Below are 16705 nucleotides of genomic sequence, written 5' to 3'. Positions count from 1 at the left end.
ACAACAACAACAATCCATTACTAAATATCATTATTGGTTACCCAGGTTTCGGTTTTCCAATTAGCAACTGTGAGTACTAAGATAAAAAGGTGTGAACCTAAAATAATATAAAATTTGTTTATGTTTACTGATTGCCACACTAAATATCCTTCGCTAATGTGTCTTACCTGTGTTGTTGCTCAGTGGCTAAGTCATGTCTGACTCTTTGCAACCCCATGGATTGCAGCACACCAGGCTTCCATGTCCTTCACTATCTCCTGGAGTTTGCTCAAAATCATGTCCATTGAATCGGTGATGCTATCTAAACATCTCATCCTCTGTTGCCCCTTCTCCTCCTGCTCTCAATTTTTCCCAGTATCAGGGTCTTTTCCAGTGAGTTGGCTGTTCGAATCAGGTGGCCAATGTATTGGAGCTTCAGCTTCAGCTTCAGCATCAGTCCTTCCAATAAACATTCGGGGTTAATTTCCTTTAGTATTGTCTAGTTTGATCTCCTTGCTGTCCAAGGGACTCTCAAGAGTCTTCTCCAGCACCAAAGTTTGAAAGCATCAATTCTTTGGCTCTCAGCCTTCTTTATGGTCTAGCTCCCACATCTCTACATGACTACTGGAAAAGCAATAGCTTTGACTACATGGATCATTGTTGACAAAGTGATGTCTCTGCTTTTTAATATGCTGTCTATGTTTGTCATAGCATTTTCCAAAGCACAAACATCTTTTAATTTTGTGGCTTCAGTGACTGTCCACAGTGATTTTGGAACCCAAGGAAATAAAATCTGCCATTGTTTCCACTTTTTCCTCATCTATTTGCCGTGAAGTGATGGGACCAGATGCCATGATGTTAGTTTTTTGAGTGTTGAGTTCTAAGCCAGCTTTTTCACTCTCCTCTTTCATCACCAACAAGAGGTTCTTTAGTTCCACTTCACTTTCTACCACTGAAATGGTATCAGCTACATATCTGAGGTTGTTGATATTTCTCCCAGCCATCTTGTTTCCAGCTTATGAGTCATCCAGCCCATTGTTTCCCATGATGTACTCTGGATACAGGGTGACAATATACAGCCTTGGCATACTCTTTTCCCAATTGTGAACCAGTACATTCTTCCATGTCCAGTTCTAACAGCTGCTTTTTGACCTGCATACAGGTTTCTCAGGAGGCACGTAAGGTGGTCTGGTATTCCCATCTCTTTAAGAATTTTCCACAGTTTGTTGTGATCCACACAGTCAAAGGCTTTAGTGTAGTCAGTGAAGCAAAAGTAGATCTTTTTATGGAATCCCCTTGCTTTGTCTATGATCCAGCTAATGTTGGTAATTTGATCTCTGGTTCCTCTGCCTTTTCTAAATCTAGCTTATACATTTGGAAGTTCTTAGTTCACGTACTGTTGAAGCTTAGATTGAAGGATTTTGAGCATTACCTTACTAGCATGTGAAATAAGCACAATTGTGCAGTAGTTTTAACATTCTTTGGCATTGCTTTGCTTTGGGATTTAAATGGAAACAGACCATTTCCAGTCCTGTGACCACTGCTGAGTGTTCCAAATTTGCTGGCATATTAAGTGCAGCACTTTCACAGTATTATCTTTTAGGATTTTAAATAGCTCAGCTAGAATTCCATCATTTCCACTAACTTTGCTCATAGGAATGCTTCATAAGGCCCACTTGACTTCATACTCCAGGATGTTTTGCTCTAAGTAAAGTGATTACATCATTGTGGTTATCTGGGTCATTAAGATCTTTTTTTGTATAGTTCTTCTTTATATTCTTGCACCTCTTCTTAATCTCTTCTGCATCTGTTAGGTCCTTGCTATTTCTGTCCTTTATTGTGCCCATCTTTGCATGAAGTATTCCCATGGTTTCTCCAATTTTCTTGAAGAGATGCCCAGTCATTTCCATTCTATTGTTTTCCTCTATTTCTTTGCATTGTTCATTTAAAGCTTTCTTATCTTTCCTTGCTATTCTCTGGAACTCTGCATTTAGCTGGATATATCTTTCCTTTTCACCTTTGCCTTTCACTTCTCTTCTTTTCTCAGCTATTTGTAAGGTCTCCTCAGACAACCATTTTTCCTTCTTGCATCTCTTTTTATTTGGGATAGTTTGGATCACCACCTCCTGTACAATGTTATAAATCTCCGTCCATAGTTCTTCAGGGACTCTGTCTACCAGATCTTAATCCCCTGAATCTGTTACTTCCACTGTATAATCATTAATGGATTTGATTTAGGTCAAACCTGAATGGCCCGATTTAAGCCTGAATTTTGCAATAAGGAGCTCATGATTTGAGCCACAGTCAGCTCCAGGTCTTATTTTTGCTAACTATATAGAGCTTCTCCATCTTCGGCTGCAAATAATTAATCAGTCTGATTTTGGCATTGACCATCTGGTCATGTCCATGTGTAGAGTTGTCTCTTGTGGTGTTGGAAGAGGGTGTGTGCTATGACCAGTGTGTTCTCTTGAAAAAACTCTGTTTGCCTTTCCCCTGCTTCATTTTATACTCCAAGGCCAAACTTGCCTGTTACTCCAGGTATCTCTTGACTTCCTACTTTTGCCTTCCAATCCACTATGATGAAAAGGACATCTTTTTTGGTGTGATATTAGTTCTAGATGGTCTTGGAGGTCTTCATAGAACTGTTCAACTTCTCTGGCTTTTGTGTTTGGGGCATAGACTTGGATTACTATGATGTTGAATGGTTTGTCTTGGAAACAAACTGAGATCATTCTGTCATTTTTGAGATTGCACCCAAGTACTGCATTTTGGACTCTTGTGTTGACTCTGAGGGCTACTCCATTTCTTGTAAGGGATTCTGGGCCACGTGTGTAGCTATAATGGTCATCTGAATTAAATTTGCCCATTCTTGTCCATTTTAGTTCACTGATTCCTAATGTCGATGTTCATACTTGCCATCTCCTTTTTGACCACATCCAGTTTACCTTGATTCATGGACCTAACATTCCAGGTTCCTATGCAGTATTGTTCTTTACAACATGAGACTTTACTTTCACCATCAGACGCATCCACAACTTAGCATTGTTTCTGCTTTGGCCCAGCCTCATTATTCTTTCTGGAGTTATGTTATCTTCCCCAGTAGCATATTGGACACCTACTGACCTGGAGGCTCATCTTCTGGTGTGATATCTTTTTTCCTTTTCATGCTGTTCATGGGGTTCTCAAGGCAAAAATACTGAAGTGGTTTGCCTTTCCCTTCTCCAGTGGACCATGTTTTGCCTTACACAAGTCTATGATGCATGTGATCATTTTGGTTAGCTTTCTGTGATTATGTTTTCGTTCTGGAGGCTGTGGGATTGTAGTTCTTGCTTCTTCTGTCTGCCATCTGTTGGTGAGAATAAGAGACTTCTGCAAGTTTCTTGATGTGAGTGACTGGTTATAGGGAAAACTGAGTCTTGCTCTGGTGGGCAGGGCCATGCTTAATAAATCTTTAATGCAATTTTCTGCTGATAGGGGGGCCTGTGCTCCCTCCCTGTTAGCTGTTTGGCCTGAGGCGACCCGGTGCTGGAGTCTACAGGCTGTATGGTAGGGCTAAAAGTGAACTTCAAAAGGACTTATGCCAACACATGCCTCCCAGTACTGCTGCTGCCAGTGCCCCTGACCCTGCAGCAGGCCACTGCCAACACACGCCTCTGCAGAAGGTCCTCAAACACTCACAGACAGGTCTGACTCAGTCTCTTCTGGGACCACTGATCCTTTCCCCTGGGTCTGGTGTGCACAAGGTTTTGTTTGTGCCCTTCAAGAGTCTCTGTTTCCCCCAGTCCTTTGGAAGTTCTGTAATCAGATCCCCCTGTCTTTCAAAGTCAGATTCCCTGGGGATTCCCTGTCCCCCTGTGAGATCCCCAGGTTGGGAAGTCTGATGAGGGGCCTAGAATCCTCACAACAGCGTGAGAACTTCCTTAGTTTTTTATTCTCCAGTTTGGGTCACCCACCTGGTAGGTCTTAATTACCACCATACAGATTCCTTTACCCTCTACCTTTTATGTTGTAGTTTTCATACATATATTGAAAAATTACCCAGTGTTATGATATTTTATTTCAAGAGTCATAAGTACTTTTCTAAACTTAAGATATAATAAATTGTTTATTATTCTTACCCAGATATTTGTCATTTATGTTGTTCTTCTTTCATTTCTAAAGTTTCAGATTTCCCTCTAGTATCATTTACCTACAGCCTGAAGAATTAACTTTCTTTAGCATTTCTTTTCGGAGAAGGCAATGGCGACCCACTCCAGTACTCTTGCCTGGAGAATCCCGTGGACGGAGGAGCCTGGTGGGCTGCAGTCCACGGGGTCGCTAAGAGTTGGACACGACTGAGTGACTTCACTTTCACTTTTCACTTTCGTGCATTGGAGAAGGAAATGGCAACCCACTCCAGTGTTCTTGCCTGGAGAATCCCAGGGACAGAGGAGCCTGGTGGGCAGCCGTCTATGGGGTCGCACAGAGTCGGACACAACTGACGCGACTTAGCAGCAGCAGCAGCATTTCTTTTAGAGTAAGTCTGCTGGTGATAAATACTTAGTTTACCTTCATCTTATATGTCTTTATTTATCTTCATTCCTGAAGGATATTTTCAGAAAATATATTGTCCTGGTTTGACAGTTCTTTCCTTTCAGCATTTTAAGGGTGGTATTCTACTGCCTTTTGGTCCTAGTGTTTTCTGATAAGAAATATACAGTTGTTTGAATAATTGTTTTCTCATATGCATGTGTGTGTGCATGCTTCAGTCACTTCAGTTGTGTCCGACTCTTTGCAACCCTATGGACTGTAGCCCACCAGGCTGCTCTGTCCATGGGGATTCTTCAGGCAAGAATACTTAAGTGGGTCGCCATGCCCTCCTCCAGCGGATCTTCCCGACCCAGGGATCGAACCTGCATCTCTTATGTCTTCTGCATTGGCAGGTGGGTTCTTTACTACTAACGCCACCTGGGAAGCCCCGTTTCCTTATATATATCATGTCAGTTTTCTCCAGTGACTTTTAGGTCCCCCCCCCGACTTTCGCTTCCCCCAGTTTTATCATGTCATATGTGACATAGTTTCCTTTGTTTTGTTTTTAAGATTTATTTACTTTCGGCTGCACTGGGTCTCCCTTGCTGCATGCAGGCTTTCTCTAGTTGCAGTGAGAGGGGCTACTCTTGATTATGGTGCATGGGCTTCTCATTGTGGCAGCTTCTCTTGCTGCAGAGCACAGGCTCCAGGGTGTGCAGGCTTCAGTAGTTGTGGCTGCATGGGCTCAGTAGTTGTGGCTCTCTGGCTTATTTGCTCTGCAGCCTCTGGGATTTTCCCAGACCGCTGATCTAAGCTGTGTCTTCTGCATTGGCAGGTGAATTCTTAACCACTAAACTACCAGGGATGCCCCAACATAGTTTCTTTTGAATTTATCCTACTTGAAGTCCAATGACTTTCTGAATTTGGTAAATTTATGTCTTTCATAAAACTTGGGAGAATTTCAGCCATTATTTCTTTAAATATATATATATATATTTTTTTTTTTCTGCATTAATCTCTTTCCCTTCTCCTTCAGGAACTAAATTACATGAATATTAGGTCTTTCAATATTTTTCTCATTTTCCTCAATCCTTTTTATCTGTTCTTCATAATGTACAGTTTCTACTGATTAAGAATCAGGTTTACGGATTTTTTCCCCTCTATCATCTCTATTCAGCTATTTTACTCATCTTATGAACTTATGTACAATTTATAATTTTTAATTTCAAGCTGCTTATGGGCTTTTTTCATTTTCTACTTTTCTATAGAAAACTATCTATTCATTTCAAAAGTGTTCACTTTTACCTCTTGTAAGACGATTATAATAGCTGCTTTAATGTCTTGTCTGATAGTTTAAATATCTGTCATTCCAGGATTGGCATCTCTTGACTGTGTTTTTCCTGAAATTTGAGCAGATTTTTGCCAAGTTCCTTACATGTCCAATAATTTTGAATTATATCTCCTAAAGTTTTGTCTTTATGAGACTTTGGGAACCTATTTAAAATCCTCCAAATAATTTGTTTGCCTTTTTTTTTTTTTTGAGGTTTTTTTTCAATTTGTTTGTTTTCCCAAGCAATAGTCCAATTAGGTTCAAGCTATCAGTTTTTTTTCACTTTCTGTGGATGAATGTTTTCAGTTTTTAAAGGATTTGCTATGCTGCTGGATCTGCCCTTTCCTTATGCCCCTCGGGGATTAGTTTGAAGCTTGGGCAGTAGTTTATATATATGTTCAGTTCTCAAAATCTTTGCTTTGTGCCTCTGATTATGCTCCATATATGCATAACCTAGGGGTGAGCCTAAGACTTCTGTTGATTCACACACAGAAGTAGATGATCTCTTCCAGCTCTCTCTTTAATGGTACTTCCCCACATTCTCTGGCTTCTAGGGACTCTTTTTCCTGATTCTTTATGCTAGAAATATGGGGTCCTCTCAGGTAGGGACTTCTTGAATTGTCACATAGTTCCATGTGCTAAGGCCCCTCTCCAGAAAAGGCAATGGAAGGAAAGAGAAACAACAATAAACCAGAGGTTCAACACTCCTCCATACACTCTGCACAACAGAGGCAACTTTTCCTTGTTCTTCCATTCCAAGATTTGGGTTTTAGCTCCAGATTATGGGTACCCACCCTGCCTCAACTATGACAATACAGCTATGATTGGGGAAGGGCTGAGAAGGGCCCCTTTTCCTGATTTTCTAGTGAGAAAGATGGGCTTCTCCTGGATTTTCACTGCAGCTGTTCACAGTGGAGTTTCCCATTTCAATCCAGCCTTGGATCAAAGCTCTAGATACAGGAAAGACACTAGGAATCTCTCATTATCACCATTCAGTTCACTTCAGTAGCTCAGTCTTGTCCTATTCTTTGCGACCCCATGAACCGCAGTATGCCAGGCCTCCCTGTCCTTCACCAACTCCCAGAGTCCACCCAAACCATGTTCATTGAGTCGGTGATGCTATCCAACCATCTCATCCTCTGTTGTCCCCTTCTCCTTCTGCCCTCAATCTTCCCCAGCATCAGGGTCTTTTCAAATGAGTCAGCTCTTTGCATCAGGTGGCCAAAGGTGGCCAAAGTATTGGAGTTTCAGCTTCAACATCAGTCCTTCCAATGAACACCCAGGACTGATCTCCTTTAGGTTGGACTGGTTGTATCTCTTTTCAGTCCAAGGGACTCTCAAGAGTCTTCTCCAACACCACAGTTCAAAAGCATCAATTCTTCAGTGCTCAGCTTTCTTTATAGTCCAACTCTCACATCCATACATGACCACTGGAAAAATTATAGCCTTGACTAGATGGACCTTTGTTGACAGAGTAATGTCTCTGCTTTTTAATATGCTGCCTAGGTTGGTCATAACTTACTCCTGCCAAGGAGTAAGTGTCTTTTAATTTCATGGCTGCAATCACCATCTGCAGTGTTTTCGGAGCCCAGAAAAGTAAAGTCAGCCACTGTTTCCACATATATTTCCCATGAGGTGATGGGACTGGATACCATGATCTTAGTTTTCTGAACGTTGAGCTTTATGCCAACCTTTTCACTCTCCTCTTTCACTTTCATCAAGAGGCTCTTTAGTTCTTCCCTTTCTGCCATAAGGGTGGTGTCATCTGCATATCTGAGGTTATTGATATTTCTTCTGGCAATCTTGGTTCCAGCTTGTACTTCCTCCAGCTCAGAGTTTCTCATGATGTACTCTGCATATAAGTTAAATAAGCACAGTGACAATATACAGCCTTGATGTACTCCTTTTCCTTTTTGGCACCAGTCTGTTGTTCCATGTCCAGTTCTAACTGTTGCTTCCTGACCTGCACACAGGTTTCTCAAGAGGCAGGTCCGGTGATCTGGTATTCCCATCTCTTGAAGAATTTTCCACAGTTTATTGTGATCCACACAGTCAAAGGCTTTGGCATAGTCAATAAAGCAGAAATAGATGTTTTTCTGGAACTCTCTTGCTTTTTCGATGATCCAGAGGATGTTGGCAATTTGATCTCTGGTTCCTCTGCCTTTTCTAAAACCAGCTTGAACATCTGGAAGTTATCACCATACTCTTCTTTAAATTTTGACTTTCAACTCCAATCTGCCTGGTATTCCTTGAGTTTCAGAATCCTTCAGTTCAGTTCAGTTCAGTCACTCGGTCATGTCCGACTCTTTGCAACCGCATGAATTGCAGCATGCCAGGCCTCCCTGTCCTTCACCAACTCCCAGAGTTCACCCAAACTCATGTCCATCGAGTTGGTGATGCCATCCAGCCATCTCATCCTCTGTTCTCCTCCTGCCCTCAATACCCCCCAGCATCAGAGTCTTTTCCAGTGAGTCAACTCTTCACATGAGGTGGCCAAAGTACTGGCATTTCAGCTTTAGCATCATTCCTTCCAAAGAAATCCCAGGGCTGATCTCCTTCAGAATGGACTGGTTGGATCTCCTTGCAGTCCAAGGGACTCTCAAGGGTCTTCTCCAACACCACAGTTCAAAAGCACCAATTCTTCGGCACTCAGCTTTCTTCACAGTCCAACTCACATCCATACATGACCACTGGAAAAACCATAGCCTTGACTAGACGGACCTTTGTTGGCAAAGTAATGTCTCTGCTTTTGAATATGCTATCTAGGTTGGTCATAACTTTCCTTCCAAGGAATAAGTGTCTTTTAATTTCATGGCTGCAGTCACCATCTGCAGTGATTTTGGAGCCCAAAAAAACAAAGTCTGACACTGTTTCCACTGTTTCCCCATTTATCTCCCATGAAGTGATGGGACCAGATGCCATGATCTTCGTTTTCTGAATGTTGAGCTTTAAGCCAACTTTTTCACTCTCCTCTTTCACTTTCATCAAGAGGCTTTTTAGTTCCTCTTCACTTTCTGCCATAAGGGTGGTGTCATCTGCATATCTGAGGTGATTGATATTTCTCCTGGCAATCTTGATTCCAGCTTGTGCTTCTTCCAGCCCAGCGTTTCTCATGATGTACTCCGCACAGAAGTTAAATAAGCAGGGTGACAATATACAGCCTTGACGTACTCCTTTTCCTATTTGGAACCAGTCTGTTGTTCCATGTCCAGTTCTAACTGTTGCTTCCTGACCTGCATACAGGTTTCTCAAGAGGCAGGTCAGGTGGTCTGGTATTCCCATCTCTTGAAGAATTTTCTACAGTTTATTGTGATCCACACAGTCAAAGGCTTTGGCATAGTCAATAAAGCATAAATCCTTAGGTATTTGATTTTTGTATTTGTCCAGAGTTTTTGGTTGTATTTGGAGGGAAATATGGGCTCTAGTGTATACTTATTCTGTTTTAGTCAGCACTAGATCATAGGTGAACTTATTAAATATAATTTTCATATTGGGTTAGAGGATGCAGAGACCAATCAAATAGGTTGTCATAGAAAAAAAAGTATTATTTAACTTCAGTCTCCTCATTTATTAAACAGAGAATATGCCTACTTGCTGTTACTTTTTGTTTAAGATGTGTTTTAAGTTTCAGCTTTACATGCGTAGTATGAGCTTGTTTATATATCACACCAATGTTAATATCTGTGTGGTTACACAGAGATTATAACCCCCCAAAATTACTAAAGTTTGGAAGATGGAAATGAAGGCACACGTAACAAGTTTGTATTGTTGAATATTAGAAATGACGAAATCAACCTAAGAAGAAAAGAAGAATCCTCATGATTATGTGCATCTGATTTCTAGCTACAGTAGGTACCTTTAGTGGTGATCTGCTCAGTTCCTCACAACCTTCTTTTTAAAAGAATCTTTGTGCCCCATGTCCCTCCCCCTATACCTTCTAGACACCATTTGGAAGCTATATGTAGGGTAAAAGGCACTGCCTCCCTGACCATCTAAAGAATTCTCTCTCTGGAGGATTTGTAATGAGAACTGAAAAGGTCTAGCTTATTCTGGCCTGTGCACTTGATCTGAGGTGATTCTGATTCAGGAACTGTGGGACAATCACCTTTTACCACATATAGAAACAGAGAAGGCCAGATACCTGAGAGAAGAGAAAAAAGCATAAAAAAGTACAAATAATAGACTATGTGTCCAAAGAAAGGGGAGAGAATTAAACATAATAAGAATGAGACTGAGAATAAGCAAAAAATAAAAAGCTGAGTTGTTCTTAAAGGTTTTTAAATTTCTTAGTTCTGATACATTTTGTGACCTGTCAACACTTTACCCTTTTATTCAAGGATCCAATTATGTATCATAATAATTATCCCATTTTCCTTAAATTGTGTTACTAAGACATTAGATTTCTCTCCCTGAATAGAAAAGCAGCATCCCAGGAAACTGTGACTTAGTCATTTTGAAAAGATTTGCTTTTAATTTTAAAAATAAAGACTGTATGTTGAGACTATACATATATGCAACAGCTCTAAGAAGGTATGAAGGTATAATCTAGGATGCTAACACCACAGCCAGATCTTATCTTTAATGGGTAGACTGGAACAAATATATACTATAGTAAGACTAGAAAGGGGTGGGGACATGTGAACTGATTAAGAAAAAACAACTTTCGAAGAGTTCTTTAATTAACAATCTATCCAGAAAAAAATTACATATATTCATATGTTCAACAGATTTTTTTTTCCTGAGAATCTATTAGAAACCAAGTGTTGTTTTGTTATAAGTGCTAGAAAAAAAGCATGAGGGCTACTCATATGGAGCTCAAGTTGTAGGGGGTGCAGGACCAGCAATAACAAAAATACAAGTGAGAGCTATTAAAAAAAAAATAAAGCAGGGGCAGGGGTTAGAAAACGCCTGGGCAAGTATGGTATTTTATATAGGGAGACCCAGAGAAGACTCACTTTTTAAAGTGGCATATAAACCAAGATCTTGACTAAAGTGATGAACAAGCCAAGTTGATTTCTGGGGAGTGTGTTCACATATTTGAGCAAGAGCAAGTTTCTTATGAAAAGTAAGAAAGAGAGAAAGTAGTAAATGACTGAGCTTTGGAGTGTGTGTGTAATGGGGCGGGTCAGATTCTGTTGACCACAAGACTCTACTTTTACTTTGAGGACTATGGGAAACCATTGGAGTGTTTTGAGCAGAGGAGTAACACAACTCAAGTTCTACCAAATCACTCCAACTACAATGGGGAGAATAAACTATAGGGAGCAAGTTGATCAGTGGGGAGACCAATAGAAGGCTCTTGGAATACTCCAGATGAGGGAATTTAATAACTTCAGTGTTAAAGTGGTGAGATATAGTTGAGATACATTTGAAGGTGGTGCTGACAGGATGGACTGTTGTGACAGTTGTGAATTGTATGAGAGAAGTTTCACTTTTCCTTGATTAAATTTTTGACTTAAACAACTGGAGGACTGGAGATATAAGGAGTCACAAAGAAGAAGATGCCTATCTATCTGTAGCAATACACCACTTGGAAGACACCTGACACTTTATAAGACATGCTTTAAATGCTCTAGCTCTTTTGAGAGACTCTGGGAAATAGATGAATAATATTTACCCATTTTACAATTGAAGAAACTGAGGCACCAGGACGTTATTATCCCTTGGCTAACTAGGACAAAGACAAGTTGGTATTTGAATCTAGAGAGCCTTGCTCCAGAATCTGCCCAAGTATCTATCTAATTGGATGCTTTGGCAGGCAGTTGTATACAAGGTCTTCAATTCAGGAAGTGTAAGGTCTAGGCAGAATTATACATACCATGTTAAGAGTTGGCATATTGATGGTATTTGGAGCCATGATCTTAGTTGAAATAATTTAGAGAAAGAGTATAGATAGAGAAGAGAGTAAGTTCAAGGGCTAAGCCCTTGGGCATTTCCTTAGTTAGAGCTCAGGAGGCTCCATAAAAGAACACAGAGGATTAGAATAGCCAGGAGAAGAACCAAGAAAGTGTGATGTTTTGAAAAACAAATGTACAAAACATTTAAGGAGGATAATCAGCTCTGTCAAATACTGCTCTAGGGAGTTGGTTAAGAGAGGATAAAAGGAAGGGAAATGGCTTGGACAACTTTTAGAGATTTTGTTGTTGTTGTTATAATAAAGGAAAGCAAAACTAAGTTTGTCCTCTTTTTCTTCTCTTCCAGTGTCTTCACACTCCCTTCTCCACACTGTGACTATCCATCATTACCAAAATGATAACTGCCAGAGAAATCATCTCTGGGTGCCTTACAAATCAGGTTTCTCAGAAAGACAGTTCACCAACAGACAATCAAATGACTGTTTTCATCTCTGCCTTTTTCTGGTTCATGGGCTGGTTATCTCTCCAGCACCTGACATTACTAACCCAGATGACACCCTCAACTTCAACCTCAACACTTTAGAGTGTGCCCAGACTCTCAGACTGGGTTGGGTATCTGTTCTATGATCATAGTATCTTGCACTCAGCTTTATAAAATTTACAACAGTTTGTATTTGCACATATTTGTTTATATGATTATTTCATTTATGCTTGTCTTCTTTCTCTCTTAGACTGTGCTGAGAGAATGAACTCTGGAGTCAGACTTGCAAGGTAAAAATCCTGGTCATATATGCTAGCTGGGAGACCTTAGGTTAGTAACTTAGCTACTCTGAGACACTATTTCCTCATCTGTAAAATTAAGGTTAAAGAAGCATTCATCTCATACAATTTTGTGAAGCTAATATTATATGTAAAGATACCTGGCATTCAATGAATTTAAAAATCATTGTTAACATATTAAAACAGAAAATACAAGTGTTAAAATATATCCATGCCACCCCCTCCTCCCATAATCTCTGTCTTTCTCCATTTACTCTTTTCTCTCTATATTCCAGTTTTGCCTGAATGTGTTAAATATTAGCCACATTTTTAAAAAACCCTTTTATACCTGATTGCAAAACCCATTATCTTATTGAATTTTCCAGCTGGTTTTTTTTTTTTAACAGTAATGGTTTAAAATGTTAAAAGAAATCCCACCATTGTTTTCTTTCCACAATATTGAAGCTTCTTTCTCATTTTTCTGGAATACCTACTAAGTAAAAGTCGGTCACTCATCTACTGCTCCACAACAAACTACTCCTAAATCTAGTGTCTTAAACCAATGATTTATTATGATTTACTGTAGCTCTGTGGGTAAACTGAGTTATCTCAATAGTTTTTGTTTTGTTTTAAATCTGATACTGTGCTGTGCTTAATCACTTAATCACTCTGCAACCCCGTAGACTGTAGCCCGCCAGGCTCCTCAGTCCCTGGGGATTCTCCAGGCAAGAATACTGGAGTGGGTTGCCATGTCCTCCTCCATTATCTCATACTATTTCAGACAAATAGAGGCTGGTCTTGAATCTGTAGGCTTGAATGTAAAAGTGGTCAGATGTGATTTCTTCACTCACATGTGTTGGTGTCTCTACTAGAGTGAATGGAACAGCCTTGGACTAGCTGTACATCTCCATTTCTCTCTATTTCTGTCTGTCACACACATAAGTATTAATTCTTTCTGTCTCTCTCCTTAGGCTTCCCCATTTGGTAGCTTAGGCTTTATAATAGTATGGAGATCTCAGTGTATTCAGACTTTTTACCCAGTGGATGCCTTTCCCAAACAAGCATTGCAAGAGACTCAGGTGGAAACCACAAGGCTTCTGAGAATCTTGCTTCAGAGGCTACACCAGCCCCGATTCAGGTGGAGGGGAGCACACAAGAATATGAATTCTGAGAACCATGGTTTATGGGGGTCATATTTGAGGATGAGCTATCACCCCGAGCCTATAAATATACTTAATAAAACCACAAAATCCCTTTCTTTCGGAAGCTTATAGTATAGTACAGGGCAGAGTATTTTCACTTTTACACTATTGACTTTTTAAAACTTGAATACATTTTTTAAAGGACAGTTTCAGATTTACAGAAACATTGTAAACATAGTAGAGCGTTCCTGTACACTTGTACCCAGTTTCCCCTATTATTAACACTTTGCATTAAGATGGCATGTTTGTTAAAATTATATTTCTTGCCCGAGATCTAAAATCATCCTTTTTTCCAAGGACCCTTGGTTCCTTTTATTAGAAACCAATATCTGGGTGATAGTTGGACTCATTGTTACAACTGTTAACATTTTGGGCCTTTTGGGATCTGTTCTTTATATCATAGATTGTTTAACACCATCCCTTTCCTATGCCTATTAGATGCCAACAGCAATCCTCCTTCTCCAGTTATGAAGATCAATAATGTCTCCAGATACTGTCAAATATCTCCTAAGGGCACAAAATGGTTCCTGGTTGAGAACCACTGGTAGAGACAGACATGCTGAAAATGACGAGGATATAATATAATGGAGAACAGTGGGAGACTTGCAGAAGAAGCCTCTGAGCCTATTTGTAGATATTGGGGAAGGATTCACAGAGGAGGTGTCATCTGAAATGATAATTGATTTGATATTTTTTGAGCTGTTATCATGAGCCAGACAAAAGGTGATATTTTATTTTTGTTATTTCATATCCCAAACTTCAAAAGCAGGTATTCTAGAGGTGAAGAAACTAAAGTTCAAAGAGATAAAGTAACTTTAAGCTGATCTTGAAGGATCCTGTCAGCCATGAGGATGGAGAGGTTTGAGGTCACTGACATCTCACTGCTCAAATCTAGACTATCTGAACTGTTCTTTTGTTTATAAAAGTGCAGTTTCACCTCATTTTAAGTTTATTTTTCCCACTGAATTCTGGCTTCCTGAAGGCAGAGACCATGCAATGTTCATTTACAATGCTTGCCGTGTTGTAGGGGGACTATAAACATTAGTCCATTCCTTGAAATTCCCCACTTACAGATTATAGAATTAACTTTTGCTTCCTTCTGGTCACACTGTTATCCAACCAGCACCTCTGGTGGAAGGCTCGTTGCCCAGAATACCAGCCAACTTCCTGTAGTCTTGGTCACTCTGCCTCCTCATTGTTTTACTCCTAGAACTTCAAAAGGAGTAGTTGGCTATGTGAATGACAACCTTAAACTGATTATAGCCAGTAGCACTTTGCCATAGGTTACAGCTGCAAAAGGTGTCTCTCCGGAAGGTAAAAACCATACTATAGCTGTTAGTCACTCAGTCGTGTCTGACTCTAGGTGACCCCATGGACTATAGCCCACCAGGCTTCTCTGTCCATGGGATTCTCCAGGCGAGAATACTGGAGTGGATTACCATGCCCTCCTTCAGGGTATCTTTCCAACCCAGGGATTGAACCCTGCATTGCAGATGGACTCTTTATCATCTAAGCCACAATACTATACTTCTGATATTAAAATGCAGAATATGTCACTTGTGGTTTTCGCATGTAATGCCAATTATCTACTTTTGACAATTCCTTTGTCCCATATGATTCTTCTATTATTTAAGGAAAAATTTTACACAGACCATGAGAGGTGTTTTTTTTTCCCCCCTTCTTTTCGAATGCTTTACAGTCTTAACCCAATTTCTTTGTTGATTTATTTATTTTTGGAGCTGAGGAGGTTTTCTTGTTTATTAAACAAAATAGGAAAAAATGTCCTTTTTTTGTGGTTGTTGTTATTGTTCCTTTTCTTTTTCCTACAACTTCTAGATCTGCTATTTGCAGTTGCTATGAAATTTTAAGTCTGTTGAATTAGAAGTTTCTGTCTCTGGTTTCAAGGCTCACTTTCCTTCTTCCTTTCCTTTGCTAAAATTCTGGTCTAATTAAAAAAACAGTAGATCATAGTTAAATAAAACTGTACCCAGGATAACCCTAATTTCCATATGCAGATTTATCTGCACTGACAGCCACCCCCCCTTACACACACACTCTCGCTCTCTCATTCTCCTTTCCTTGCTCTCCATCTCCCTATTGCATTGTGTCTGACTGATTTTCAGAGCACCTTCGCTGTTTCCCTCTTCTCATTCCCTTTCTGTAAAATATGTAGACAGGAAGGAGGTGGCTGCAGAAGCTGAACAAACAATCTGATATTCTGCCTGCAATGTCATCGTTTCTTTCCCCCATTTTAGGGGGCTGAAGTTGCCCAGGAAGGGGATGCAGAGGAGCTGAAAGGAAGGAGGGAGCTCTCCAGAGGCAGCTGCGGTCAGGGGCAGGGACTGCCGCCAGATGTGCCTGCCTCTTTGGGCTTTGATGCGAAAGGGGCAGCAGGAGGAAATATTGGGAGACAAAAGCCCTGGTTTAAATGATCATTTTCTTTATTTAACATGGCAGCAGACACTCTCTGCGTAGGATCATCATGCCGAGCATAAACTGGACTTTCCCACTTGCCTGGCAGGAGTGAGACAGATCACTGTGTGCAAAATGAGCATTTGAGGTAAGACCCACTCTTACAGATACTTGATTTTTTCCTAATCAATTAATTTTGTTTAATATATGTTTCAGCCTCAATCATAAACAGTATAGTGGGGGCAAATCTGTGTTAATCTGCATCTAAAGATCCAGGAAAAAGCAGAGGTATAATATATTCAACTCAATTTGGGGAGGTTAGTTACTTTGTCAATTTTGTGTGTGCTCATTTTTTGCTGTTGTTTTTTTTTTTTTTAGAAAATATATTTGCTTTAAGAATAGACTTAGTGTCATCATAATATGCCACTGGTGATAATACTGATGTTCAGACTCTTAAAAAAAACTTTGCAAAAAGACAGAGAGCTACAGATGCATGTGCTGTATTTTTAGCTCACATACAAATATTAGAACTCTTATTAAAATGATAGGCTTTTCTTTAGCAGAGAAGGAATGAATGCTGCATAATTAAGTACAGTATTTAATTTGGCTGTTGTGAAGCAAAAGAATAAGGTAATAATTTTTATTGTACTAATCAGTCT

The 16705-nt window shown here is 40.0% G+C and overlaps 1 protein-coding gene across 1 annotated transcript in view; it reads left to right on the top strand.

Moving 5' to 3' along the window:
* The window catches only part of LOC104969563 (uncharacterized), a 32909-nt gene extending 16715 nt beyond the window's left edge, over positions 1-16194 (top strand). Inside the window, exons 2-3 of the mRNA XM_024997176.1 lie at positions 12405-12444; positions 16092-16194. Coding sequence (XP_024852944.1) covers positions 12405-12444; positions 16092-16161 — 110 coding nt within the window. The 3' untranslated portion in view covers positions 16162-16194. The remainder of the gene's footprint in view (positions 1-12404; positions 12445-16091) is intronic.
* The last annotated feature ends 511 nt before the right edge of the window (positions 16195-16705 follow it).

Source organism: Bos taurus, chromosome 9 (assembly GCF_002263795.3).
Source record: "Bos taurus isolate L1 Dominette 01449 registration number 42190680 breed Hereford chromosome 9, ARS-UCD2.0, whole genome shotgun sequence".
NCBI classification, from domain to species: Eukaryota; Metazoa; Chordata; class Mammalia; order Artiodactyla; family Bovidae; genus Bos; species Bos taurus.
This window is presented reverse-complemented; position numbering and strand designations above follow the sequence as displayed.